This window comes from Neodiprion pinetum, chromosome 2 (assembly GCF_021155775.2).
Source record: "Neodiprion pinetum isolate iyNeoPine1 chromosome 2, iyNeoPine1.2, whole genome shotgun sequence".
NCBI classification, from domain to species: Eukaryota; Metazoa; Arthropoda; class Insecta; order Hymenoptera; family Diprionidae; genus Neodiprion; species Neodiprion pinetum.
The window spans coordinates 29,082,847-29,109,248 of record NC_060233.1 but is presented as its reverse complement, the minus strand read 5'-3'; the positions used below and the strand labels follow the sequence as shown (position 1 = coordinate 29,109,248).

General features: G+C 39.9%; 2 protein-coding genes across 5 annotated transcripts in view; both read left to right on the top strand.

Annotated features, from left to right (window-relative positions):
- Positions 1–191: 191 nt before the first annotated feature.
- LOC124211830 (transcription activator GAGA) lies at positions 192–7,913 on the top strand. 2 transcript variants are annotated; one of them, XM_046611301.2, is made up of 7 exons: positions 192–539; positions 694–880; positions 979–1,161; positions 1,638–1,899; positions 4,487–4,864; positions 4,943–5,226; positions 6,581–7,913. In XM_046611301.2, the coding sequence occupies exons 2-7, from the start codon at positions 695–697 to the stop codon at positions 6,686–6,688; spliced, it is 1,401 nt and encodes a 466-aa protein (XP_046467257.1). In that variant the 5' UTR covers positions 192–539; position 694; the 3' UTR covers positions 6,689–7,913. The 2 variants fall into 2 exon arrangements, with proteins under 2 accessions (XP_046467257.1, XP_046467259.1); XM_046611303.2 differs by lacking the exons at positions 4,487–4,864; positions 4,943–5,226; positions 6,581–7,913 and adding an exon at positions 2,857–4,319.
- A 3,869-nt stretch (positions 7,914–11,782) lies between these two features.
- LOC124211297 (dipeptidyl peptidase 4 omega) overlaps positions 11,783–26,402 on the top strand; it is a 213,395-nt gene continuing 198,775 nt past the window's right edge. The window contains exons 1-2 of one of the 3 annotated variants that reach the window (XM_046610205.2): positions 11,783–11,854; positions 15,237–15,615. In XM_046610205.2, the coding sequence (XP_046466161.1) occupies positions 15,454–15,615 (162 nt within the window). In that variant the 5' untranslated portion in view covers positions 11,783–11,854; positions 15,237–15,453. Of the gene's footprint in view, positions 11,855–11,965; positions 12,083–12,855; positions 13,097–15,236; positions 15,616–26,402 lie in introns of those variants that run through there. The other 2 variants (XM_046610208.1, XM_046610206.2) reach the window with 2 other exon arrangements.

The following is a 26,402-nucleotide window of genomic DNA, read 5'->3' as shown; positions in this document are numbered from 1 at the left end:
TAGATTTTCTCACATGGTATGTACAACGTGGGAAATTTTGAATGCCTACGCGCATGCGCTTCGTGAACAAAATTAATGTCTATGGCTCAAGAAGGTTGAAGGAGGCATCGTTCGTCTTTGCGTTAGTGCAAAAAATGGCCGTACCGACGAGGCCGGCAGCACCGTCTAGCGAGCGAGTAGCGGCGTATCTGCTGCTCTACTTTTACGGAACTCCGTTGAGACGTTCCATGGCGTCATAGTCGTCCAAGTCGTGAGAAATGTGACATTTAGGATCACCAAGAGATAATCGGAAAGTTTTTGAGCGTGATTCAAAAGTGTTGTGAACGAAAAGATTTGTGCGATAAATATTGCGGTGCCAAGTGGATCTCGACAAAGCTTTAACGAACATCAAATATAACCCCGCTGCGCAGACACTGTGAACTACTTGAATAACAAGCTGTTATGACAGAAAGCGATCTCTTTTGATTTGGCCTAATTTGTATTTGTTTCTTCTGATTTATCGACTTTCTCCGAAGGAATACAAACTCGTAAACAGCGAGGTAAGCCACCGACAATCAAAGCCTTCCCCCCTAACCCCATTCTCGTGCTTATCAAAATGACCAGTTATCCTCACATTTTTTACAAACATTTTATGAAACTTTGGTTAAGTAACACATGAATCAAATTTTCATCACTTCTTTCCTCCGTGTCTAGAATGGGCAGCAACCATCTCTACAGTTTATCATGGGGTGAGTTCGGCAGCTCTTTGGCATCGGCGGCGCAGTTATTACGAGGTCACGGCGAGCTAGTTGATGTCACTTTAGCTGCAGGTGGACGAAGCTTCGCTGCTCACAAAATTGTACTCTGTGCCGCCAGTCCCTTCCTCCTAGATTTGCTTAAGGTGAGACAACTTATGATTGCTGAATTACACTTGCCGCTATGATAATGTCTGGAACGATGCATCGTCAGTTATATTTCCATCTTCTCAATCATTTTTAGAGCACTCCGTGTCAACATCCTGTCATAATGCTTGCTGGAATCGGAGCCGAAGACTTAGAATCTCTTTTAGAATTTGTCTACAGAGGTGAAATCAGCGTCGAACCCTCTCAACTTCCGTCTCTTCTTCAGGCGGCTCACTGTCTAAATATTCATGGACTAACACCACCTACTGTTCTTACCGAAGTAAGTTCAGTGTGTTAATCAGTTCTGAAAAATGACATTTTTCAGAGATTTTACAAGCTTACAAGACTCAGGAAATTTGTAATCTATTTGAAAAAATGGAATTTTCATACACCAATATTGAGAAATTCAGAAGATATAAAAATTGAAATTATGCGTGTAACTCAAGTACGATTTATGTGTCCTTTTCTGTCTATGTTCCTTACTCAGAATGATAGCTTTTGCGGCAGTGCAAAAACACTTTTAAACCATACTTTGGTTGCATAAAGTTGAGTGTGCGCCACGTATGAAAATTCTTTTTATGCCCTGCATATTTACAATATTCGTCTTCGTGCTCGCCAACGACGTGTATTACAAACTTACGCTCAGGGTAAAAAGACCCACTTCACCTCCTTGATATCCAATCTTGTCTAAAATTGTAATCACTTTCCAATTTCCACTTCTATGTTTTGACTATTCTTCTTTCTTTTTTCTTCTAGAATGGCGAGGAAATTCCTCTGTCAGCAATCCCAGCAGCCAGTGAGGCCTTAGCTCGTGATGTTATCAACTCCTATCTACCGCTGAGGCGGAGAAAAAGACGAACGAAATCGTCTTCTTCGTCGTGCAAGTGGCCAAGAACTGACGACAATCACGACACTGAAAACAGACCGCTCGAAGCACACAATCAGGACAGTAGAACGACTATGGAATACGAACGTAGTAAACATGACGAGAGTGGCGGAAACCATGGTGATGAGTCAGGTAAATTTTATAATTAGTACTTTTCTATACCTGTTTTATTCCTTTGTTAAAATAAATTTTCTTAGTGATGGAATAACTGTTACTTGTGTTCTGTGTCCGATGAATCTGTCAATGTTGTTATGATATCTGTGAATTTGTTAATGGTTATTTAAGGCTGAGAGATCTATTCACTAGAATTGTCGCTTGGGAAACGGACACAAGCACAACCATCAATTGGGTTGAACTGCTTTTTAATTGGATACAAATACAATATTTTTGATGAGCGAAATTCTATCAACAATCAATACGCATAGCATTGTTTCAAGGCTGTTTACTGTTCCTATTTTTATTTCGTCGTGATCTAAAGTTATGTTCATACAATGAAAATTGCACTATTTCAAATATGATATCGACAAATACTGTGGCGTATTCAAGTGTTCAGTTTTAGGATATCAAGATATTTGTGTTTTACCACGGTTCTTTCCATCAAACATGTCATTTATTTACTATATTTCAATGGATGACGCTTCGAGTATGGATTTAAAAAAATCATGAAAAGTGCAACACTTGAAATGGATCAGGTAATAGACATGGAGTTTTGAATGATTTACTTATTATTCCTTTTCAAACATTTAGTTTGAACAGATACTTCTAGTAGTTTTTGCAACTATAACGCAATTAGTAAGAGATGTTTCATAGCAGCACAGCCCTAATGAAATAAAATTTATAAAAAAACAACTTGCCACACAAACCAATATCTCGAAAATATACAAATCTTGTTGCTTTTGCTACAAAGTACTCAAATAAGCCTGAAGAAAGGTGCAGTTTCTATTTTATTGATGAACTTATCTCTAGCTCTTCGGAATAATGAAATACAGTAACATATCAGCCAGCTAGTCACATTCAATGAATTCACTGTAATACTGTAAAGGTCAGTTCAGCCCTGAATGGTAACATTGTGTTTGTGTCTGTCAACAGTTAACGATCGTTCGGAATATTCTAACCGTCATGGGTCTCATTCACCTCCACTGCATCATTCGACACCTATATCCTGTGAAGATTCTCAAGGGACAGCAAACCAAGATCCACCGGATTCTGAGCCACACCTTCACACCCTGATGCCGATGCAGCAATACTCTCCGTTGCACATACCTTCTTTTCCAAACTCTTTAAATATTGGCTTACCTCCAAGTGTACCGATTCCAATCAACTCCTCAACCCCTGGTTGTACTTCCGTGAATGCCATGATGCTTGGAGCCTCAAAAATACGAGGCGCATCAGATTGTCCGGGTGTTTGTCCTTTGTGTGGAGCAACGTTGCGCCAAGCCAGAAATTTGCGACGACATCTTCTTTCGTCGTGCAAATACCGTTTTAACGCCAATTCTAGCCAGCACAGCTCTTCCGATCCAATGATTATTGAGATTAAACCCGAAGTTGAGATCCCTGGGTACACTGGGCAGTCTGTCAATTACGGAACTGATAGTGGAAGCAGTGGTTGTGAACAAATTGAGTGCAAACCGAGTCCTTTACCATCTTCATCGCCACACGGTTCTCTTGTATCGCCGCATGGATCGAACATGGTTTCACCGCGAAGTAATATATCATCGCCAACGATTGCCAGATGAAAAAAAAGTGCGCGATTAAAGCGAAAGCGAATCAAAGCGTACAGCAGAGATTAAACTCGTTTAATCTTAATATAATACTACTATTTTATAACATTCTTATCAGGTACTTAACGGAGAAAACGGGGCTTAGAGTTGACAACTCCTATTGTTGATCAAATTCTTCCATTTACTTTCGACTGCATGACACATTAATATTAGTAATTAGTTTTTAGAATAATATTTAGAGTGAGTTTTAGTTTTTAAATACTGCCCAATCGTGATACAATCCTGTACTGATTCCAAATTGTATAAACGGTAATAGGGCTATAATTTTTGAATCTTTTTTTCGAAACTTGCTTACCGTAAGAGATATATTTTAATACTCATTTCTGATTTATTCATTCGCATGTAGTTGATTCTAAGTAACTTCCGTCACGAAACCCTATGTGGCTGTTGACTATTGGGGAGTAAATATTACTATTATTATTATTATTATTATTATTTTGCAATCATTGTTTTATTTAAATATTCTCTTTTTTTACTTGGGCTTACACTCCTTTGCTAGAATTAGGTATTATTTTTCTCACACATTTCATTTCATTGACCTCCAAATTTGTCATTCAATATCACGAAACAATTACTAAGCTCAACGATGATAAATAGAAGGGTAACAGTAATTAAATACATATTTGTCCAGTGATTTGAGTCTTCGAAGAAAATACAAACAGATATTACTCTATAGGATATGAGAGCAATTTTAAGAAATGTACATTGTATTGTTAATCTCATAAAAATTTGTAAATAAAATTCCTATGAACACGAAACAACGACGAGAAAGTAATTTAATTCAGTACTTAATTCTCAGAACAGTTTTAAACTTTTTGTATGGATGCTTGCAAACGCCTGATTGCAGGTACAATGCGTCTCGAAGAAATGTATTGAACAAAAAAGAGCAAAGGCAGAAATACTCGATGTCAACTATTGGTCAATCTTTTCCATTACAGGAGATGGAAATTCAAAAGCCAGGAGTATGTCCGATCAGCCAGCAACTTGCCCATTGTGCGGGGCAATCTTACGTCAATCAAGAAACTTGAGAAGACACTTGGAGCTACTTCATTTTGGAAACGGTAAACCAAGCAAAGGCAGTGTCCGTGTTAAACACAGAAAAAATGAGCGTACAGACGATCTGCATCGTGCGTCACAAATACTGCTGAACAATCGAGAACCACATGCGACGGCTGCAGATTTGTCGAGTATGACGTCTTCGCGAGATCATCCTAACATGAGATTAACCGAAAGTTCTGACATGCAAACGGTCACTCCGTTATCGATGGTTTCTTCCACTGCCAGTGTTTCCAGTGTTTCAAATTTGAGCCTACCAGGTGAGTGGCAAGCTGCGGGTAAGTTAACATTGTCGAATTTTCAATTTCAATTGAATTTCTGCTTTCTCACGCATCTAGGAAACATAATGGTTCCGGGAAGCGTCGCAGGATCTGGAGAACAGCCTTGCCTTTCTGGAAGCATACCTGTAAGTTCTTGCGCCGGCCCGATGGGTCCACCCAACAACGGCATATACTCTTCGGATGGTACAGCTGGCATGTTGAGTTGTCTGCTTCCACCGTTGCCTTCGTTGCCATCGCTGCCTTCTTCCCACGATGTTTTCCGGCATGGAGAAATGTTGCGAGCTGGTGTTACATATTACGATACTTCAAGGCAACAATCTAGACACATTCATCGCGATGACGTAACGTAAAATCTTTACTGTTTGTTTTAGGAATTACAAAGAAAGCGTGTAATTATTGAAGATTATTGAAACTATTGTTATACCACATATTAGGCGGGACAACGATAGATCTAGCATACACTCTCGGCCAAAAGTTTGGGTCCACCAAGCGAAATTTCTTGCTGTACTAAAAATTAGATACCGGACTCAAATATAAAGATAATTAGACTTTCCAAAAAGTGTTTTGAAGAAGATAAATGTACCTTCATTTTGCTTTTTTGGAAAATTCTCTAGTATTTTTTTGGCCCTGCAAAGTATTTTTGAACATGGCCGTTATAGGCAATATTTTAGTCACCGGAAATTAATTCCGAATCTTGGGGAAAAATTTTCCTCGGTTTTTTGTATGAAAAACGTAAAAAGAATATCAAAACCTACATTTTTGTTTTTTAAAAAGTTTCGTACGATTTTTTTTCGCCCCAATATTGCATTTTTAGCTAAACAAGACATGTTTTAGACAAAAAGCTGTAATTCAATAGCTAGGGGGCTTTAGAGAAAATATCAGAAAGGTAAAACGTTGCATGGGTTCACACTGGAGTAGTCTGAATTTTTTCAGAATTAAAAAAAAATCATTTTTTTACTTAACTTTTTAACTTTGGATCAAGATTCTGGTGAGTGGAGGGGCAATACTTTCGGTTGGAATTTGGAGAATCATCGTCAGTTGAGTTGTTGTGTCTCGAAAACTATCAGATTTAAGGCAAAATATTAAAAAAAAAACTTTCAGCTTTTGAACTTGTTTTTTAGCGCAAAAAAAAAAAAAAGAAAGGCCAGCCCATATTTATAGATACATTCATTTTTTCGCGATAATTAGATATGACATGCCTTGATTACGTAAAGTAATAATCGTGCCTCGTTTTTCTGTACGAAGTTCTTTATATTCAGTCAATTTTACACCTTAAGACTTTGCAAAGCAGAAAAAATTCAAAAATATTTTAGAAAATTTTACAAAAACGCAAAACAAAGGTAAATATGTCTTTTAAAATGCCGTTGGAACGTTTGGTGATCTTTATTTTTGAGTCTGCTATCTATTAGTGCAGCAAGAAATTTTACCTGGTGTACCCAAATTTTTGGCCGGCCGGTTTTGTATATAAACGACGAATTATTCATAGGATTTTTTAAATGACGGTAACCGTACTTTTCTTGTGTCTCATACTAGTAATAACACTATTCAAGCAAACTTTCAGTCCTAGAGCTTTTACGTTGTAAGGGGAAAATCATAGCTTAAAGTAGAGAAATGTCTTTGTAGAGCACCTTTTACTTAATTTTAATGCTTGATTAGTGAATATAAATTAGTGATAACTTTCTTGTGCTTGTACAGATACTATGGAAATGTTGCTTGATGCGGGATTTAAGAACATTCAACAGGAATTTAAATATGTTTATGGTAAATAATTTACACAACGTCCAGGTATGGAAAATGAATTAGACAAGATGAATATTAAGAGGTATATTGTATTTAATTTTTTAACACTAAAAATTTGTTGACGTGCATACGAGAAGGCTGGAGCAGCCACTTTATTTCTACGTGAAATGATTGAAAAAAAATTTGTACTTTACCGAGTTCAATTATTGTTCATTGCTTCCGATATAAAGTTTCTTCTCTACGTAAGCACTAAGTACTAAACCTCAAATAATCATGCTACTATTTTTACATAAATGTTCGACATTGCATTTTTTAAAGTATTCGCACTGTTGTTGCAACGGTAAATCATGTGAATTGCTGTTATTTAGCGTGAATCTAAAAACGAAAATACCACTGCATAAATCATCGCTATACGATACGTATGCGGATTCAATATAATGATTAAATCTCAGAATCTGTGCAGTTGCTTATTACTCTACGAATCGTGACTAAGTCGTTGCTTTGAGAGAATTGTATTTTTGATTATATTACAGCTCTACGTAAATTAGAAAACCGTACTAAGGAAGGAAACTAACTTAAAATAATTCAATAATTGAGGATAATACAGGGACAGGCAAAAGTGAAATGTACTCCTAATGATAAATCATGGAGGAACAAAATGCTTATGGAACATAACTTGAGGTATTTGACTGTTTCACTAGAATAATGGCACTTTAGAAATTATAGCAGATCAGACGATCTATGTTCATCGTTTTTAATGTACTATTGATTTTTCTGGATGTGGGTATCTTTGAATATTCCTTTACTTGGTGCTTCAGGTTTCTCAGTATTAATAAATAAGCCGGTTGCAAAGTGTCTTTGAATTGAATGTAAATTATTACGATTACCATTCACTTCCACCAACAACAATAAAGTTTAAATTTTACATTGTCAATGTCTGAATAATCTGCACATCTTCATTGAGCAAAAAAATAAGAAATAAGATTAATACTTCATATGACTCATTTTGGCAGTTCAATTGCTGCTCAAATTTTTACAAATATCCGAAATGCTTGATAGTTCAATGAAACAAAAAAAAATCGGGACGCTTTTTGATTTGTAATCGTATAATAATATGCATATTATAAATATACCAATACATGAATAATATTTATATTAAATTTTGTAAAAGTATAAACATGTTTATGTTAACATTTGTCATATGAATTACTGTGACATTTACGTTTTTGTTTATGGTTATATGTTTATACAAACGAAAAATATGGAGTTTTCCAATAAATTGTACCTCTGAAAACGGTGTAAAGAAAAACGACATTGAAAATCTAGAATGAATAGAAAGTTGGGAAAAAAAAATCAACGTACAGTTGAGATGTAATTATGTATGATAAAAAGTGAAATTAGATCACGCCTTGATACATGCAACCCACGTGCGTGACGCATCATCTAATAAGCTGCATTGTTACTATGTATAGCTGGAAAGAAGCGCCGTTCTGGTGGCAAATTTACGTACTACTTTTGCCGCAAAGAGGTCAATTCGTCAAGTTTATTCCTTTCGTTTTTTGTTATTACAAAATTTTCCTCTTACGTTCAACAATATGGAATACTTGAACAGTAAATTCGGGTTCATATATTGATTAGACACTACTGGTTAATTCTGCAATACTATCTTACGGAGATAAGTTGCAGATGAAGAAATGGAACGTCGCAGTCATGGCATTACAATGATCGGTCAGTATCGGTGATTTTGAAATGCTAGTGAATTTAGATATGTTTTACTTCTAATATTTTTATATCTAATCTGCACGTACAAAATTTTATATTTGAAGCCAGTGGTATTTTGCAAATCTAATTGATCTGTTGTCCAAAGCTTCTCTTTATTGCTGCTCAGTTATAGAACGTCAAATTAACTACCATGACTACTTGTGAAAAAAGCTCGCGATTTGTGACGGGTCATATTTTAGTAGAAAACTCACACGGTAACTTGGCTATTTTAGACGCGAGCGGATCTCGAGACGCAGAAAGAGTAACACGTATTCATAATTTGTTGAATGCGTCTTCCAGTCATCGAAAGTGGTAATTATAACTCGTAAAAAAAAGAATAATAAACAAATGAATATAGCAGGGCAGTATTTTCAGCCGTCATACGTGTGGAGTCAACGATTATTCGCGCATGCTTATAGTACGTTATTTGCGTGATGCTGCAAGTTCTAAATTAATTTGCGCATGCAATATACAACTATTTACACGTTATATTGAGCGTCGTATTGAGTATTACGCGTTTTGAATATACGAATCTCTATGTTAGTTATGATAATGAATGTTATTTTTGGGACAAACCGCGAATACCAACACACCATTGTTTGCTGACACTAGTAATTGCCTATAATCACACCTGTGCAAATCCCAGAGAAGGGAAACAAATTGACCAATAACAGCGTATTTTAATTCATAGAAAAGAAATAACTAAAATTGGTCAATTGAATTCTAATAATAATTGGGACGCGTCAACTGACGAAAGCAATTATTCTTATCGCAAGGACAACCCGTTAGGAAATGTACAAATTAGCAACACATGTTATATTAGTTTATTTTCTTCTGACAGTTCGTGCACTAGTCAGTTTATCTAAAGCAACGTTTTGCAGTTTGTATCGTTGTCACATGTTCGTCAACTTCCGCTTGGCCTTCGTTCTGTAAAATAATTCCGAAATTCCTGCAGGAAAACAAAATAGAAACAACGGCGCGTCGTAGTGCGAAGTAATAATGAAAATCACAATTTCATACACGTCGCGAGACCGTTTCCCGAGTACTTGCAAATTCTGTTGGCCATGGAGTGAGGCGATAATAAAAGTTCGGAGTAAACTAGACCGGCGTAGTGCCTTTGTTGCAGAAGAGAGAAACGCCGGACTTTCGAGAGCTGCAGAGGGTTTTGATTTACAGTCGAGACTATGCAGGAAGCTTGAGATTTCGTTAAAAAGTTATAACATAACGATGGCGTGTACGCCATTTTAACTTTTCCGTCTCAAAACTTTTGGTCCAGCTCTAGCTCGAGTCGTTGCTTGCTGCGCTGGTTGTGCGCTCCCGCGTTTCACATTTTTATCACTCAATTTCAACATGCTTGAAAAGTTGGCGTGCTGCATAATATACCGACTCGTTTCAAGTTTCGTCCCTTATTATTATTTTCATCATCATCATTATTATTATCATGTCCGCCTCCGTGCAATGAGGGTTTTATTCCTATATACGTACGTACACGTACGTATTTCACCTGAGATGCATACAAGGTTACGTGGACGTTGACAATTGTGCATGTGGCACACGTGTATTGCAATCCGCTCCTTTTTCTCACAGGTGAAAATAGAGAGGAGGTATAATCAGCGAGAGAGTCGTAAAACGAGAGGCACCTAATTACACCAGCACATACCGCAATCATGTATGTATACTTGGGGACAATGAATCTGAGAAGGCTAATTTTTTACACTAGACAGTTATGTTGGCAGCGCCGGAAAACCTACAGCGCTATAGTCGGCCGAGTGCGAAACTAAGTCAATCTCAATAAACAAAACCTAACCGATGACCGTTGAATCTACCCCTAGAATACCGCGGGGATAATGATTTATTGGATTGACACATATGTATTTTGGTCAGTTACATCAAACATATGAACCTGATAACGTTATGCTGCGAAGGATGGAACACGGAGCTGAGCAGAAACTAAATTGTTTTATTGTGGTCAAGTGGGATGCTGCATGGCGAAGACTCGAGCAGAGAAGCGCAGAACAGTTCGCATTGCAGGAGATACTGGACATCGAAGCTCCGTGTGTTTTGTCTCGCGTTATAAATCACTCTACAAACGACGCACAGACGTAAAACCCGTAGTGAAATTAAACTTTCCTCCGATTTTTTTAACCGCTCAGATTGTTCTCACAACGATTCCAATCGCTTGCGCGTGTCACGCGGAATTTAGGTAGGCATTCAAATTTTCCCGCCCTCGACGTGTCTGGCAAACAATTGAGTGACGATTTTTTCTTTCGTATAATTATTCCGTCGAATTGGCCGACCGATGAAACATATTTATCGCCCGGAATATCCGTTTTCGGGATAGGCGTCTATGGTCGTAAAATTTTCCCGTTTGCTCTCGGGAGAGATGTTGCCGCGCGTCAAGGGAGTGTTTTTACGTTTGGCAGTTGAATGTTTTTACCCAAAACAGGGGAGATCCTCCTTCTCTCGGTGACTGCCTGATCCGCGAGCTTCTGGCCCTCGTTTCATTCCTAAGCGAGTTCTGGAGCCTCGCTCATTGTGCCCTGCGTCTGTGATAAATATCGTCAGGGTGAAAGGACCGGCCGGTGGGTATATATGTAGGTATATACAACCCTCGACGCCCGAGAGAAATATCCGAATTTCAAATGACAAGAAGTAGAACGGCAGCCGGCAGAGCCAGGAAGGCCGGGAACAACGGAGAGTTCAGCTGCGCCCGGGTCGATAAACAAAACGCTGTTTAAAGCAAGCGTAAACAATTAATTGAAAGCGTCTGGATGGAGGTGAAAGATTACAGAGCGACCTTTCCGACTGCTTGGAAAAGCTTCGTTCCAACGGTCAATGGACGATCCGTTGATCTCGTCGCCACCGAGGTACGCAAACGGTGTAACGAATTCTGAAATTTTTCACGTCGAATGTATCACCGATTTATTCATTTATTTACTTATTTATTGAACACAAAACGGGTAGTTACCCAATATAAAGTATATAAATCAATTTAGCATACTTATATGTGTAACAAAATATGTTGATAACCTTTATACAAACAAGTTTTTACTTAAATGAATGAAATTAGTTATATATTTGTTTATATTTACAAGATTCATTTCTCTTTGCAGTGAAGATATATCTCTGTCAAGTTAAAATTCGTATGGAATAATAGAATTTAATCTTACTCCATAATTCACTAATGTCCGAGTTATTATTCATGAGATTGAAGATGAAAATGAGATTATTCGTTACTCCAGTCAGCTTTAGTGTACGAATATGTGTTCCACCGGAATCCAGTGTATGATTGGATTTATTTATTTTTCAGATGAACTTTAAGCTCTCGGAAACGACAACGTGCAGCCTGCAGCTACGGTTTCACGATTGCATACCAGTTCAACATAGCGTCTGTACGGACATCGATACTGCCTATGCCTACCAAGTTACACGTTACAAAGGCTTATTGACGGTTACTACAGATTCTATGTATGTATTTTCGGAATTATCACTGCTTACAAGCTGCCGCAGCGTGTTAATCGACTCTGGCCAGTTATCTGTCCTGACGTTCAAGCAGTTCGTTAGAATCATCCGAGCAGACACGACGCGCGGTTAAACATTGGACCGTGTCGTCAGTTTTGTCGTATTTCACGGTTCTGTCGGCCTCGTTAAAGATGCGACGCGTTCGTTCTAAACAAGCCTGCAATTATTCATAAAGTACATTGCCCACGATATTTTTCGAAATAAAAATTCAAAGTTTTGCGATTTTGGTCATCTGCTGAAAATTAACAAAAGACGCTACTTCTCAACGAATGAAGCGCTAGTTGAGAACCGGCGGATCATTTTTCCACTATTAGTGAACAGTTTTTACCCATTAGCGGAAAAATGGTTCGCCATTCCCGAACTATGCACGTAAATCATTGAGACATAGCGTCCTTTGTTCATTTTCACCTGGCGGCCAAAATTGTCTATTTTTACATTTTACTTGTGAAAGAAATCATTTCACAAAACCCGCCGGAATAACATTAATTGTATAAATCAATCCAAATGTCAGTGATATTATCATGATATTATAACATTGTTTCGATTATACGGTGGATTATAAACGTTCATCCACCCTGTTTGTCATTCGAACGATCATTTCCTCCGAAGACCACAACCACAAGTTGTTGGCAACTTGTTGGTACGATTTTCATAGCTTCGTCTTCGATATCTCTATTTGTTATCGTCTTGTTGTACACATTCGCATAACAGGTAAAAGGCTCAATTTCTTTTCACCCACTAACGAAGTGCGATTGTCTCGTAGGTCTCTAAAGATGAACGAGGAAATACCCAAACGAGCCATTCATGCACCTGCAGTAATCTATTTATCCGTTCACCTCTCACCCTCTCCCCCCCTCTCTCTCTCTCTCTCTCTCTCTCTCTCTCTCTCTCTCTGTCGAAGACACGTGGACTGTAGTCGGAAGACGACCCAGTTCCGACGGTGAGACGTGAACCATACGTACCTACAGTGCTCGGAAAGGAATCGTAAAGATAGTAACCGGTTACTGTGGTACTTTGCATGAGTATTGGACACGTGTGTAACAGTCGCGACGGACTCGAACGGTTTCAACAAACACATAATCACATAGGAAATTATAGACCGAGCGTATGCCTGGGTGGGAATAATTTGTGGACGATTCAGTGTGCGAAAATTATTTTTCAAACTGTCGATTTCGATCAACTTTTACCGTGAGTATACACCGTAAAAGCTTCCTCTCTCTCTCTATTTATATATATTTCTTTGTTCAGTCTTTGTATACTGTTGCTTTTCCTCCCACTGCTCGTGGGAATTTTTCCATCGAAAGTTTTAACCGTAAGACAATTCGGGACTTTCCCGTAGTCTTTGCACCGCTGCAGCTGACCGATGGGACATTCGCAATCGCTTTGGTGACGTCAGTTCAACTTTTCTCGTATCTCTTGGCCGCCGTATTGCCAGCTGCAAGTATATGCCAGTAAAGAAAAACGGTAAACCTCATACGGTTGCGGACTGTTCTGTAAAAATAACCAACAACGATAAATTTCAGAACGTAGAAAAGGTCGCGTGTTTATATTTCACGCTGTTTATATATTGTACGTATGCATTTATAATATTTGCACACTTGAGTATGCATATGTTTGGATTCTGAAATTGTGGGCGTAAATTCACGTTCTTAAACGTTCAAATATTACTTACATACTAATTATTCGTGTTAAACGATTGCTTTTATAATATCGCTGTGTGTCGAGTGATAGAATGTACAGAGGAAAAACATGATGCCGAAAGACAAACCACGATTCATGCCTATGCGTACATCTGCCAAAGTGTTCGGTGGTTAAAAATTCACGTTTTACGAACCGCGCGGTATTCTGTCACTCTTTTAAAGTTTCCCCTTCGGAGCTTTTAAACTGGAGCTTTTATCCCCGGTTTCCAAGGCCGAGGTGATACATGGATTTTCGGGTTCTATTTCAAACGTACAGATATCTCGGATTGACGGATATTCCTGCCCCGACGGTCTCGTTCTTGCGACATTTAGAATCATTTATCAACTTTGCATAATATACAGCGAACACTCTTGTATTTAACCCAATCTGTGGCTGCGGATAAAAATTCGAAACCCGCGACATCGGGGTCCGATTGATGAAAATAAACCTCAGTAAAAAAAGCTCACGCAATTTTTTCATTCGAAACACTTGCGAGCGAAAAGACAATATTTGAATTCCAAGCCAGTTTTACCTGAGATAATGAAATCTTTTGCGGTTAGAGCTTTGGTAAAGTGTTACATGCATGGGTATCGGTTCATTTTTTGAACACTCTTATTTGACGAAATGAGTAATTTTTTGTACATATACGTATAGAAACGGCTCGATTGTGAACCTGTGTAGATTTTCAGATATTTTTTATCTTCTTCCAGAGCGTTAAAAATTGTCATATTATACATAAGCCGCTCATACATTCAATTGCTAGAATGACGAAATACTTCGGTATTCACAGTTCACTGTATTTTATGCACCGGAACGATGTTTTTCTTACACCGATGCATACATTCACAATGACGAAACAATATTTTGTAGTTGAACGGCACTTGTCATTATTGCAATCGCTGGTACGTAACATAAACAAAGCGTAAAAACTGCCGTCGATCAGACCACGGATACATATGTATACGTACTCCTGAAAAAATATCGGTTCCTTTTACGTTATTGGCGAGTTCTCGATGCACGTATACGCGTGTAGAATTGTTGCGCGCGTGTACCTTTCACGCGGACAACTGATAAGAGCGGCCCAAGTCAAACCTCGTTGTCAGTTAATTTATACGTAACAGTTTCGCGAAGTTTGCAGTCGCGTCGTACTTTCGTGCTAGATATACCTAGTTGAAAGATTATCCTCGCGGCGTGTAAAGTTCGGCAGAGTAGTTCCTTTGCTGTATGTATGTAACTACACACATACATGGATACGTACTCGAAAACTCTCTGCAGAGTCAAATCGAGCGCTGGAAATCCTCGCTCCGTGCCAAACATCGCGATATCCGTAAGTTTAGCCAATTTTATCACGACGAAATTTGCGGTAAATAAACAGCGAGTCAACCGTGAAAAGAGTGTTTGATGTTTGGATTCGTGTAAAACATGCATCGATTAATCGGTTAATTACAGTCGAACCGATTCAGCGTTGTCGGTAATAAAATCGATCGATTCTTCAACGTGGAAATCTGCCCGTTCACCTGGCATGTTAGAGAACGCGTTAATCGCGATGAAATTGCCTTAGCAGTCCATTGTGAGAAACTCATTTGAAACACACACTCACTGTGCGATTAAACGGTGCCTAATTATTCCAAGGCAACGATTGATTCAGCTTTCAGCACAAGTCGCGAAGACGCGGAATTCCGAACTCCCTCCGTTCAAGGAGAGTGCCGAACTGCGATCCAGCGATCGCGGAACAGACTCGGAGTGATTGCAGAGCCTCTGCAAATGCTGTTTCTGGATCGCGTCTGTGTCGTGGAAGTGATTGTGCACAACTGCAGGCTGCAGGCTGCGGTTTCCGAGTGTGCGATTGACTTTTTTCAAATAAAATGGAAGTCAAACGTCTCGGCCGAGAGTCCGAGAGTTCCGACGACAGCGATCTCGAGGTCGAACATCCACTGATTCGGGACGCCGTCGAGAAGCCGAAGTCCCGGAATCCTGACTTCGTCAAGCGGAACCGGCGGATGGACGTCGAGGGCGACCTCCGATTGGTGAGTGCCGCAAGCTTTCTCCTTTGTGACAAATTTCACTGTATTACGATGATATATTATCTTAGTCCGCTGCACGCGCGCTTATTCAGAGCCAAACGCAAAAGTGACGCGTCGTGATAGTTGAATTTTAATTTAATCTTCGCGTTACACCGGATGAGACGTATCAAAATTCTTGGATCTTTTTTTCAACTCTGTCCTACTTCGCGATCACCGAAGCGCGGCGGTAGAACATATTTCAGACGATTTTTCTTTATCTTTTTTATTTGTCTTTATGAGGGACATTTTTTTATCCAAGATACGCACAGAGAAACGGGAAGCCGGAAGACAAAGTCACGATAGACGGAAAACTAGATTGGGATTGGGATAATCGTAAATTAAACAACTTGGGACAGGGATATTTTACACGTATAGTTTGGTAATTGGAGTTTAAATTGGTTTGAAACTCCCCGGCTAGTCTTACCGCTGTGCATGTGTAATATACACGTACCAGTGCCTATATTTATATACTAATTGCTTCGCGGAATAAGTAACGAAAGAATTGAAAATGGAAGATTCCAGAGAGAAACTGAGACGAAAACAGAAATTTGTATGTTTAAAATTGTTGTGATTACGAAACTGTTTGTCTGTCAAAATTTCGACCAAGACGAAACATGTCACGTTTAAGCTTTCGTCTTCGCAGAATTAAAACCGTTTCGCAACGTTCCGCAGCGTCAATGATTTACTCGCATTATTTTTAATAATATTTGAGTGTCAATTATTTGTTCGACAAAAATGTTTAACCGCAGTTAGGAAGGTTTGTAAAATATGGGACTGTTGCGTTGGAATGAATACCGTTGTGAAGAAGAAAAATAAAATTCTGACAAATGCTGACAGGGGGTCAAATTGGAAGAAAATCGCGGTACGTGTAAAACCGTCTACCTATCGAACATGGTCAGGAAATAAAGTCTCGGCGCTCGTTCGACAGTCGTCGTTAAATCGAAGATATCGCGAAACGGGGAACCACCCGTGCCGCCTGAGTGTATTATTACTTGTTTCCGAAAGCGAACAGGCTGTTCAAACAAACATCGGCAAAACAGCCTTGAGCTATAATCTATTCCTCAAATATGATATGCCATATAATGCGACATATTCGCTGGGATTTTTATCATGTATAAAGCGTAATTCGATGCGCGTATATTATAATAATATTTCCCATTTTTATGCATGTCCTGGAATTCGGTGGATTCACATGCACATGAGGGTGAGCCAAAGAAACCAACCTATCGAATCGATGGTCTTGAAAAGGCCTATTTACTGAGAAAAAAATTGTTCCGTTTGGAAAAATTTTCAGCTCAATTTTAAAAGATGTCGCTGGCCATTTGAAATTTCCCATTTAAATGACACGCAAACAATTTGTTTTTCATTAAAAATGCTGTAACTACTGAACCGTTTGAATTAATAAAATTTTCAGAGCATATTTTTGCAGGGCATTAAATTCTCTCAAAAAAGACTCTGGAGCTGATTTTTTAGACTTGAAATTCGTATACTTACGGGCCGTGAAAGTCTAAGAAACGCGGAAATATGGAGTACAGCGATAATATAAAATAATAATCGAACTTTATCGAAAAATGGAAAACAAAAGCAATTTGTTTCGCAAGTGGTGCATCTACATCGCCAGCAATATCCTAATTGTAACAAACAAAGTTTTATCAACGGTTAAAAAGATTATTTACGTTTGAAAGTGCAATAAAAAATGGATAAACGAGTTGAAACTCTACTCCTTTGACGAATCTAGTTTCATTTTAGTTCAAGTTTTTTCATTTAGCATGGATATTTTCAATCGTAGAGCCCTAAAACTGCATGTATCTGCTTTTCTTCGACTTTCACGGCCCGTAAGTACGCGAATTTTTGAGTCTAGCAACTCGGAGGTCTTTTTTTAGAGAATTTGATGCCCTACAAGAATATGCCTTGACATTTTTTTTTATCTCGAACGGTTCGAAAGTTATACCATTTTTAATAAAAAATAAATTTTTCGCCTGTTATTTAAATGGGAAATTTCAAATGGCCAGCGACACCTATTAAAATTGACAATGAGTTGAAAATTTTTGCAAACTGGAGAATTTTATTCTGTCAGTAAATAGGTTAGTTTTTTTGATTCACCCTAACGCACATGTTTATATCAAAGTACCCTTATACACAGAGGTTATGTATGTTTACCTTACACCGTTATTAGGTAGCCATGCAGGTAAAAGGTAGACCCATGCAACTGCCTGCTATCGCCTACACCGCGATTCTCATTGCCATGCAAATCCTGAAAATGCTAATCGAGCCAGTTTTTGGTTTCGCCAATCGGGTGGCTTGGTCTAATTCGGAATTCGGTATAGTTATATATGTACATAGGTGAACACGAGGTAACGCAGAGCGTTGAATATACCTAATGAACGTTGCGGCGTCGACGCGTAATTACGCGTTGCAGCGTTGAATATTCTCTGCACTTGAATTATCTTCTCGAGGAGTTTCTTGGCTGTCCATATTTTCGTACGCGTAATTACGATTTTGGAGAAACGCGCGGAAGACACGCGTGGTTGACGATAAAATTTTAATGCTCGAAAAACGCAGAGACGGAATGTAAAGAAAATTCAAATATCCTAACGCACGAGATATGCGGGGTTTAAATATCAGGCAGAGATTGTCCCGATGAAGCTTGAAAACTGAACTCGATAAATTTTATCGCACACGCGCCATTCTTTCCTTTTTTCACGAGTGTATGTATACCGAAAACCGATCAAACTTCCCGGCCGATGAATCTTCCATTTGGGTAACGACCCGCGGTTGTTTTACGGTATAACTGATAACATATTCATAAGAAAAGATCGTAATGCGTTATTGAACGCTCACATGTACGAGGAGTTCTATCTCGATTCTTATACCAGCCGTCGACACTTGCCTCTTCGGATTCTTTGTTGGTTTTTTTTGTTTTTTCTTTTCTTGCTGCCTTCTTCTTTCTTTCTTATTCGAAACAAATATATGAGAAGAAAATTCACCAGGACTCAATGGGAGATAGAAAATCTTGCTTTCGAAATTTCGAACTCTTTGACTCGACGTTTTTCACCTTTGATATATGCTGAAAGAAAGAATTTTCTCAAACGATATTCGTATGCGCGTTTGACGCGACTCTTCGACATATCGATTTGAAAAATTTTATACACGTCTAACAATATTTATTGTCGGATACTAGAAGTAGATTTTAGTCAAAGAGCTCCGACATTCTTTGTTTGATGGTAAATTGTGAAAATTATTGTCTTTCGTACGTGTGATGCCGGCGTGTAAAAACGCTCACAGTAAGAAAAAAAATTGTACGATTTGTTGAAATTGAACCACAAATTGAATTTTACACGCTCTAAAATCAACGGCCGTTATTTGATGACGAAAACTTTTCATTCAATTTTTGGCACTCCGTCATCCTGGCGGCTTTACGGTAATAGAGAAAAAAGGTTGGGGGAAAAAAAAACATTAAAACGTAGAAAACGAAATACTTTACACGCCACAGCTGTGCACGTAATTGAGATGGAACACTCCACGTTTACGTGTCTGCACGCGTGTTCGCTAAAACTTCGCTCAAACTACGTGATTAAATATGATCTTGATATGATCGAATATCCCGGAACAAGCTCAGCTTGGAGATCGATCGGAAGTGCAAATCGACAAACTTCCCGGGCCGAACTCCTTCGTTCAGTTTCCGTTTACAACGGGGAATTGTTTTTGCCCCGTTGCGGTTCTGCAGTTCCGTTTGTGCCCGCAGAAAACGAGAGAATAAGTTCCGTCTTCGCTTCGCCGTGCAAGTTTGCAAGAGTTTCTTTCTTTTTCTTCGCTTATGGGATACTTTATTACGATCAAGGATCGATTTTTCATTCGACTTCGTTCGCGGGTTGCAATTATCGAGTCTTGGCCGAGGCGCACGAGCGATGAACGAACGAATAGCAAAAGGTGAAATAGAATATTAATTCGTTACAATATTTCAACCGAAGGGCTCAACTCGAGCTCCGAGGATAATCCCGCGATAAGCTGCATGGTTAAGGTGTATTTTTTAAATTGGTTAAGTACATATAATGCCTCGCGGGGTTTATTCAGCTTAATTATTAACCCCGTCCGGGGTTGAAACGGGTTGATGCATTAATTGCGCAGATTTTCGCGGTCAAAAATTTCAATTTAGAAAACAAACACCGGTCTGCTTAACTTGGATAAATTTTACCAGGGGAATTTATTTCACCCGCCGATATCCCGAGGCTCCGAGTTTCTTCCGAAAAATTTCCGAATCACGCCCCGGCAATTCGACTGACCAAATTATTTACCGCTATCTCGTTCGAAACTTGCTGCGAAAGACACGTCTGAAATTTTGCCGGATCTCGCATGGGACGAGCAAGGCTACGGATTAGAAAGTCGATAAGTCAAGTTCCGAGCGACGTGTCGGTGACCTAGAGTTGACGCGAATACTCCTTCAATCTTACACGTAGGTGTGCATCGCATAATCGTGAGCGATACGCACTGAGAAACATTTCATTTGTTACGGTAACTAGAAAGATTCAGTAGAACAGGTATCGTTAAAAAAAATGTTTAAAAAAAAACCGGAACTAAAAATTTCTCTCAGTTCGGTCATTTTCGTGACGAAACGAATAAAGTTGATTCAGTTAAATTATCGATTAATGAACCCTGAAATGGTGTCTAACATCCAAAATTGTTAATTAAAAATGAACCGGGAAATCCTGTTTCGCGATCATTTTATTATACCAATATTATTGGTATCTTCTTACCTACGAAGCAAAATACAGATTCGTACTTTTCAAATTTATATTCAATTCGATTTTTCTTACTCTCTAATTAGGTACTTCTTTCGCCCGTAGCTTGTAATCCAAAAGCTTGCCCATTTCCATCTTGCTCGAAAAATTTTCATTTTGTAACAAAGAATTGGTGAGAAAAATTTGAAACCAATCGACGAATCAAGGCTATTCGTACAAAAATTGAATTTCTGTGTTTTTTGATGCAATAAAAATCCAACCCGTGATCGAAAAAATCTAAAACTCAACGCGAGATGGTTTTTTTGGTAGACTGTAAATAAATAAAATCGCCGATGGTGAGGGTCAGACGTAGGTCGGTTAGGGGTGAAATGTCTCCCACACATCGCATCTTTATACGCGCATGCTTCGGGGCCCACAGGGCAGGAATATGCCAATAAAAGATTGTACTTTATCGGGCCTGACGTTTTTCCACATTCTATCGTAACAAATGAATTCATACGTCTGCAGATATCTGTTTATACCAACGCCTGAAGGCGCATTCCGAATTCGCCGAGGGGAATAGGCGCGGTAACTTCTCGTTTATCCGCGGGGAAGGCCTTTGGCTCTGGCCAACACCTTCTTGGACCATCCCGTGGTATAAATCGTCGTTGGCTTCGAAACGAGAGAACGAATTGGTTCTCAGCTACAAGTTAAACGTAATTTACCGCCCCGCGCCGAAAGGAATTTGAAGAAAACCACCCCTTCCTGCAGCCCGGAAGTCCTTCCTATAATTCATTCCCGACCTTCGCCCTCCCTCTTAATTATTTTAATCGCTACAGCGTTTAGCGCTCCTAATTTTTGTCGTCTTCTCTTTCCTCTTTTTTAGTCTTTTAATTTCTCCCCTTCCAGCTTTTCGTCTCATTTTCCGACGCAGCAAGGCGGTTCAATTTATTCCCATTCCGGTTCAAGACGTCTAAAACACGCACGGCGTGGTAAAAATCATACTTTTTTGTATTTCAAAACACTCGACGCTGTAATTTCGCGGGCTAGGTTTTCTTTTAATTAGTCTAGTGCAGCGCTCTCTTTTCGCTTTGAAATTCTCAGCTCGTTGAGACGATCGTGCAGCTTCAAGCTCAAAGTAAATTTTTCGATTCGCGACTAATTATTCAATTTATATCCATGCACCGAAGTAATTGAGCTTTGTAATCGTGTAGAAATGCAGTACTTGAAAGCTTGCAGAAAATCGTTTGATCTTTGTTCGATCCTCGTCTGCGTTATAACGAGTACCGGGAATTTTTAATTACCACCATCGCAGTTACATCTTTACTTTTCAAAGTATCCAATCAGGCTTATCAGATTCAGGACGATGAATATTAGGCACGGGACATTTGAAAAAGTCCCATCCTCATCCCGATTCTCTGTCCAGGCGGGGCGTTCTGAAATTATACGTCACATGCAGATCGACTCGCGAATGCCGACCACTCCGGTCACCCGCGAAACTTTTTTCGTTTCTTATAACCGGCACTTTTGCCTTGCCGCAGGGACTGAGGAATGAGAGAGCCTTTTTCAAAACTTTTCACGTCTCTGACCATGGGATTGATTGAAGTAGGGCTTCGCCCGTCGATGGATATAAAAAAGAAAGAGAAAATACGAAGCCCGTCTTTCCTCCGAACTTATCTACCTCCGGTTCACAAAACCAATAGATACACGGTATGCCGAGATCAACATTGTATCACGTTTCTACGTGGAATGACCCATACAACAGTGAATTCTTCTCCGTCCACCCGATGCCACCGAGCTGATAGAAGTGAAAGGATGCTAGATCGACCTTCTCTCCGTAGCTGAAATCAGTCGCGTATCAAGCGGGGCCCCCCGAGAGTCCCAATCCTGACTTCTCTCTACATTTTCGAGGCTAACAATAAGAAAACCCTCGAAGAAAAGATTCGATCCTTATTAGCTTTCGATTCCATGCTCAAGCCAAGCGTTAATGTCAAGATACGTGTATTTGTAGAAATAATTTTACAAGGTTCGTTCCGTTGTATGGAAAAAAGTTGCGATTATCGAATGCTTCAAACGATTTTCCGACTTCGTTTAACCTCAACAAATAATAATAATGCCCGTATATGCTTACATCATTTCGTACCGTTCTTCCGCGTGCAACCATAATCATTTCGTCGTTGCAAAATACGCGCCTGACGACCTGAGTATCTGCGGTTGTAAAATTGCAGGCAATGTCGCAGTGTGAGTTTGCATGTATGGGGTATGATACGCCGATTGCCACAATGCCGACGGAATAGAGCTGAAGACGACTCTCTATATCCCAAGGTATATAACCTACCGTGCTGCCGGGCATGCGACCTACTGCGCGGTCTTCGGAAGTTCTTTTTTATTCTCCTTTGTACTTTTCCCTAGTTTCTTTCTTTTCTTCATTTTTTCACCAACAGAGAGAGAGAGAGAGAGAGAGAGAGAGAGAGAGAGAGAGACAACTCTGTACGAGAGGCGTACAAGAACTGGTTTACCCACAACGATCAGCGGTGAGTGCCGGAGCTGAAGCGATGTTCTGTACGCTGCGCTGGCTTTTCTATAGCATAAGGTTACCTTCGCAGTGGAATCGTGAACGAAAAGTTTTTTTTTTTTCCACCGAGTACTCGGATAAAAAAAAGTCGGAGAATAAGTCAAATGCGAAGGTTTTTTTCGTATAACTGTTTATAACACATTTTCGAATCACGATTTAGACATTTTCCGATCAATCTGGGTATTAGAAGGAAATCATTTCTGAGGAAAGGGGCTGATGTTCACAAATTGTCGGGATTTCAACGAGTGGAGCGCGTTTTTTTCGCGAGAATTAATGCAAAGGAAAATTGGAAAATCGAGGACTTAGAATTTGGGCATGAATGACGTGTGCCGCGTTTTTTTTTTTTTTTTTTTTTCTCCCAGAAAGTTGGCGCAAAAATTAATCGCATTATAATTTGAGAACGCGTAATTTGTTTGCCAAAATTACGTTGACAGTTTTTCGAAATTGCTAACACAGAGGGGTAAATTTATCCGTTTTTTAAAATCGAGAGTGCAAAATTGCTCAGCCGCGTGATTCGAAAGTTGATATTGTAAAGTGGAAGACTTGACATATTTTTCACTTACTTATACGACACGTGCCGTGGGACTGCATTGCAGTTATTTGCCGGACATGTGCGACGGTACAAAAATGGAGGGAATTTTTCGAGTGGCGTAAAATCCGGTCGGCTGTAATAAAAATGGAATGAAAGGAAGAACGCGAAGCCGAGTTTGAATCGAAAATATCCAAGTACCGCAAATGTTTGTCGTGACCATACAACTCTGTTGCCTTTTACCTCCGCGCTATCCGCAATTCTTTACTCGCCCGCAGTCAGATTGAACTCTGACCGTTGACCCTTGATCCTCTTCGATTCTACGAGTAGTGCGGTAGAGATAGAGGGAGATGAAAAGAGGAAGAGATAAATAAAGGCGAGGAGTTCATATTGCTTTTAGCGGTAATCGAGGGAGGAAAGCGAAGCCCTCTGATCGACGTCGACCGGACTTGACGAGAGCTGAATTGCTGAATTATCGCAAACTCGAGTCTTGAAATTTGGCCGCAGGTGAAAAGATTTGAACGGGGATTGAAATAAGAGTGTCTGCATACTTATTATGAGCTTAAAGAAGGGGGGGGGGGGGGGGGGGGCAAGGGGTTTAAAAAAAAAATACAAGCATATACAAGTAGCGAACGACCACGCACTGAGAGAAATTTTTATTTCCGGTTACCGCTCAGTCCTTGACTATTTTCATATTTTACCACAATCGAAAAATATAGTTATAGGTAGAAAAGGGAAAATTAGTTTTCTAGTATCCGTTACTATTCTTTCTCATTACGATCACTGTTGCTATGTTTTCTTGCAACTGTTGCGAAAATTTAATGCTCGTGCAAGAATAAATTGACGTTAAAGCCTTGTTTAACTAAAAAAGTAGAGTAAACCTCACAAACTGATTTCGCGTTGCAGTTACCAAAAAAGGATCGACGATAGCGCAAAATGGTAACGCGTACCTCGTTTTTCGTAATTCCAACAATATTCAAACAGTTTTTTTTTTCAACGATACCTGTTTTACTCAATTTTTCTAGTTACTGTAATAAATAAAAATTTTCTCAGTGCGTTTTCGATCCGTCCAAGCTGTATCCCCCCTCCCTTAATGCGGGATAAAAAAAACGAAGAGGTCGTCGAAAGAAGGAACAAAGTATACCTTGTACCTTGTACCTCTCCTCTGTTCCAACTCTCGCAATTCCGTTATTCGGTACGAACTCGCGGTGTATCATCAGCGGGATTCTATGCGGTATAGAAAATAGTTCAGGGAGAGTGCACACCGATCGAGTTGCGGACGGAAGAGCGAAGGCACTTTCTACTGCAGTTGGAAGCGACCTCGGGTCGTGGGACTCCGGAGACCCGTGAACCGGTAGACGTATAAAACAGGATGTTCCAAGTGCCTCCGGCTCTTTTTGATTCGTCGGATACCGCGGCTAACGCCGAGCATATAATTGCGGTTCACCTCCTAATTTACGAGGGAGGTAAATCGGAGGGGGAAAAAATTACTCTTAATATTGTCGAGCGGAAGGGGCTTTCAGGGTTTTCCGAATTTCCCGTATTCACCGTTTATTGCTCGTTGGTATCTCGCCAAGAGCCGTGACAACCAAACCGAAGCACGATTCTCGGCCAAATTGATTGCCGCTTTTCCGAAGAACTCACAGCTCTTATCGCGAAACGGGGCTTTGCTGTATTTATTTTACACCGCCGGAGCACCGCGCAGCTTCGAGCTCTTCTTTTCCCCGATTTCTTCAAATCCATTTACGGGCATGTATGGCGTACGCGTGATTCGTCGATCCTTTTGTCCCTGCCCCCGTGACGAAAAATGGATCTTGGCTTGTGCGGATATTTTCCTCGGATATTATTCCAACGGTTTGAAAAAAAGCGGGGCAAAAAATAGTCTGTCTGAAATTTTTCGCGCAGGGTGTAGAATAAAGTGTCGGCGAAGCCTCGAATGGCTGTCGTCTGTATCAGGATTCAGACCCGCCTCGAAGGACACTGCTCGATTCCTTTGCCCGGGACGACGAAAGTGGGTAATTTTTTTTACCGAAATGAAATAAAATCCGAGAAAGGAATCGAGCGGTGGTCGTTATAGTCGATCGGTGCCTCGGCCCCATACGTATGTATGAGGAGTCAAACGATTCGCGGCGACAATGTGAAAACTTATTTTCGAACCACGGTATGGTTACGGATAAAATTCCAGGTTCCCGGAGTCTCTCTGTTCCTTCGGCACAACGTCTACGTACCTATTCGCGCGAACTGCGATTCGACATTTGCATCGTAGAAGAATAAGAATAAGCGTAAAATGAAAAGGAAAAGGACGAAGAAGAACCGCCTGCACCCTACTTTTAAGCAAAGATTTCCGCGCCCCTTTTTCTTCCGGCTATTTCGCTGTACGACAGAGTTTGCATCGACGGCTCAACCTTTCATCGGAATTGCTTTCAGCCAGTGTGCACACGTGCCTATCCGTTAGCGGTGGGCTGAAATGGTAAGAAAATCAGACCCGCCAAATTGCCCGTAACAATCGCGGATCCGCGAAGCATCTCTGGTTGTAATTATTAATCGTCGATTAATCGTTGAGGTCGCGAGTTGTGCTTGAAACGTCAACGTTTCCGGTATAATTATGCTGATAAAAATTCATCGCTCGTAGCGCGGCTCTTTTCTATGCATTTTTTAACCCGCTGCACGCCGTGCGATTTTAGCTCTCCCTATGCGTGGATATTGTGCCTTGTACGGGTTTACGGTCGACCCGAATTTGCTCTCGTTTGAGGTTTTTTTTCAGCCAATTTCGTACTGCAATTTATTAGGTAATATTTTATATTAGACTTTCCGCGAGGCTGAAGCAGGAGCTTCTGCACGATGTGCAAATAAGGGTGAGTACTCGCAGCCCTCGGCGTAAAGAATTTTTTCATTTACTTGATCCCGCGGCGGATCCTAATTAATTATA